The sequence below is a fragment of the Quercus suber genome, unplaced genomic scaffold, assembly GCF_002906115.3.
Source record: "Quercus suber isolate HL8 unplaced genomic scaffold, Cork oak 2.0 scaffold_52, whole genome shotgun sequence".
Lineage (NCBI taxonomy): Eukaryota > Viridiplantae > Streptophyta > Magnoliopsida > Fagales > Fagaceae > Quercus > Quercus suber.
In genome coordinates, this window is record NW_027069517.1 from 1,231,186 (window position 1) to 1,234,146 (window position 2,961).

A 2,961-nucleotide genomic window follows, 5' to 3' on the forward strand; every position below is an offset into this window, starting at 1 on the left:
TTTTTTTTAATTATTATGTTTAAGGGTGATTTCACGTTGGACCCAAATCGCGTTGAGGATAAGAAGTGTATGGAGATTTCATTGTCAAGTAGCTATAATAATGTTCGGAGTAACTATTACAAGGAGTACTTGACATTTAGTAAGGAGGAAGTGAGGGCCAATGTTCCACCAGATTTGACACAGGACAAATGGGATGCTTTATGTGATCTATATGAAACAACCACATGGAAGGTAAATCTTGTTCATACTAAAATGTTAATAATTTTCAACACAAGTATATTTTCATATATTTTTTTGTTATGATTGTTAATTCTCTTCGTTTTAATTATCTTTTTCTTTTTTATCTAATACTTGTTAGAAAAAGTCAGACAAGAATAAGGAGAACAGAGGAAAGAACAAAACTGGTCACACTTGTGGATCCAAATCATTTATTGCTTACTATGAAGAGGTTGCAACAATTTAATTCTTTATTATTTATAATAATGCTAGAGTATGCATGTTAATTTTATCTTTATTATGTGCAGAAAAAACAAGGCGGTAAAGAGATTGGAAAAGTGGATTTTTATAAGATGACCCGCACAAAGAAAGATGGTTCTTTTGTGACTACTACCACTGAAGAAAATTACGTAATTAATATTCCAATTTGTATTCATATATATGAAAGTTTGATTTCATATAGATAATTTATAGAGTAAATCTTGAATTAATTGCATAAATTATTTAGTAAAATTTATATCACCTATGCAGAATCTAATGAAAGAAAAAGTAGCTGATGAAGAGAACCAAAGCACTGAGGAGGAAATTTTTACAGAAGTGCTAGGGACAAGGCGAGGCTGTGTAAGAGGGATGGGGAAATTTGTGATTCCGACCCCAACCCCTTCTTCTAATTTGCAATATGAGACAAGCATGAATATGGAGTTGGAAACCTGCAAGCAAGATTTGTCCAATGCGATGCTGAAACTGTCTGTAGCGGAGCAAAAACAGGGTGAGTCGGATCAAAAACTTGCTGAAACACAGAACCAAATGGCACAGTTACAGAGTCAGGTTGAGGAACAACGTAAGCAACTAGCTATACTGATGGCAAGGTTTGGTGGCTAGTTTATAAGGTGATTAGTTTATTAGTATTTGAGACTTTGTTATTACTTTATGAAGACTTTGTTATTACTTTATGAAGACTTTGTTATTATTTTATTAGTATTTGAGACAATAGATTGGAATTTAAATTATTTATATGATATTGCACTTTGGTATTGTTTTTCATAAGTTGTAGTTATTGCTTATTCCTTTGATGGTTTCCTAGGTCTCTCCATTTTGTTTCTCAATCATAATCTCCATTTTTTATCACTATCATTTACTGTTTTTGTTTTTTGTCAATTATGTTATATCTTTTAACTTTTCAAAAACCGGTGCCTAAATTTTCAGTTGTGGAAGTTGTAGGTTTGGAAAATCAATTGGGAAATGATAGTTGGGATTTCATTTACTTAATTGTACTGCTAATTGAATTTTTATGATTTATGAACTGGTTTATGGATCTTTACCGTTCCTATGATATAATAGTTTAGGAAAAAAAAAAGTTATCTTAAGTTTGAGGTTTTATAGTCATACTAGTGCACAAAACTTTCATTTTTGCGCCTTAGTTTACAAGGAAAAAGTATTTTGTAGATATGAAAAGTGGAGTTGAGGTTTTTGAAAGGGATTTTTGCATGGCTAATAACTAATGTTTATTTCACACCTGTTGTACACAACCATACACATACATTTTGCAACTGTACACATTTTACATTGAAAATTTGACTTAAAAGTGCGGGTACGATTGCATGCAATAATGGGGTGTGCACTGAGTGAGTGAAAACATGAAGACATTTGCTACTGCCTTAGTGGCTTGGACGGTTGGGCCTGTTTCACTCACTTACAAGTTACAATTACATGGGACTTTTGCATCAATAATTGCATCAAACAAACTAAACAAACAACCACCGAATTTATGATGGATCAGTGGGGGGTTGCGAGTCGTCATCATCTCTCATAATCAGCTTATAGTATACAGGTCTGGCAGTCTACCCAATCGATTTATACGCTTTCTTCGGCTTTTAAAAGCTTGTTCACATATCGCCATGTAGAGAGGTTAGGGACAATATTGTTACATGAACAATATCAGTTACCTTTTTTCCTCAACAACATAATATTTAGAAATATATATTATTATTTTTTCAATCGATTTTCAAATTTCAACAACATGATGTTATCAATTGATTAGGGGTTTATTATTATTATTATTCGATAGTTACAATAAGAAGAGTGAGAATTTGAACCTTATGATTCTCAATATAAAAGAGACCAAACAAATAAAAATCTTTGGCCCTAACTTTGTTTAACTTTATATTCCCTCAATCACATTTAGTCACTTTTTCTCCCTTGTTTTATAAAATAACTAAAGTTTAAAATGGAAAACAAAAATCAGATACATGATATATTGCAATTGATAGAACATAAAGTGGAACATAAATGTTAATGTGACACATAATTTTGTTCGAGAACAAACGAGGTCGTTAAGTTACAAGACTCATAGCTCAATATGATAACAATTTCGGAATTGAGTATGATAGGGATGATAATCTAATTCATCTTCCTAATTATTATGTTTGCACATAAATTACCTTAATAATAAATAACGGAAAATGGTTTAGAGATATTAGTCATATTGCCCACAAAGGGTAATGAAAATAAGTCGTTAAATTTTAATGCCTACATAACATTTATATATGGTGGTTCAGTTCACTTAGTGTTGTGGAGAAAGTTCTCAAGATATATATGCATGCATAAATTCATGCAAATGTAATTTGTAGTTTTGGACTATTGTGTCAATTCTCATTCTCTAAATTCGTTGAGTGCTTTATGCCATGTAATCAAAGCTAAATGGGCTCATATTCTTTTTATGTGGACTTTCCTTTGTTTTTTTTT

The 2,961-nt window shown here is 31.5% G+C and overlaps 1 protein-coding gene across 1 annotated transcript; it reads left to right on the forward strand.

The window, feature by feature from the left end:
* Positions 1-23: 23 nt before the first annotated feature.
* Positions 24-1,226, forward strand: LOC136066953 (uncharacterized). Its single transcript, XM_065772039.1, has 4 exons — positions 24-231; positions 359-448; positions 525-626; positions 748-1,226. The coding sequence occupies exons 1-4, from the start codon at positions 70-72 to the stop codon at positions 1,096-1,098; spliced, it is 705 nt and encodes a 234-aa protein (XP_065628111.1). The 5' UTR covers positions 24-69; the 3' UTR covers positions 1,099-1,226.
* The last annotated feature ends 1,735 nt before the right edge of the window (positions 1,227-2,961 follow it).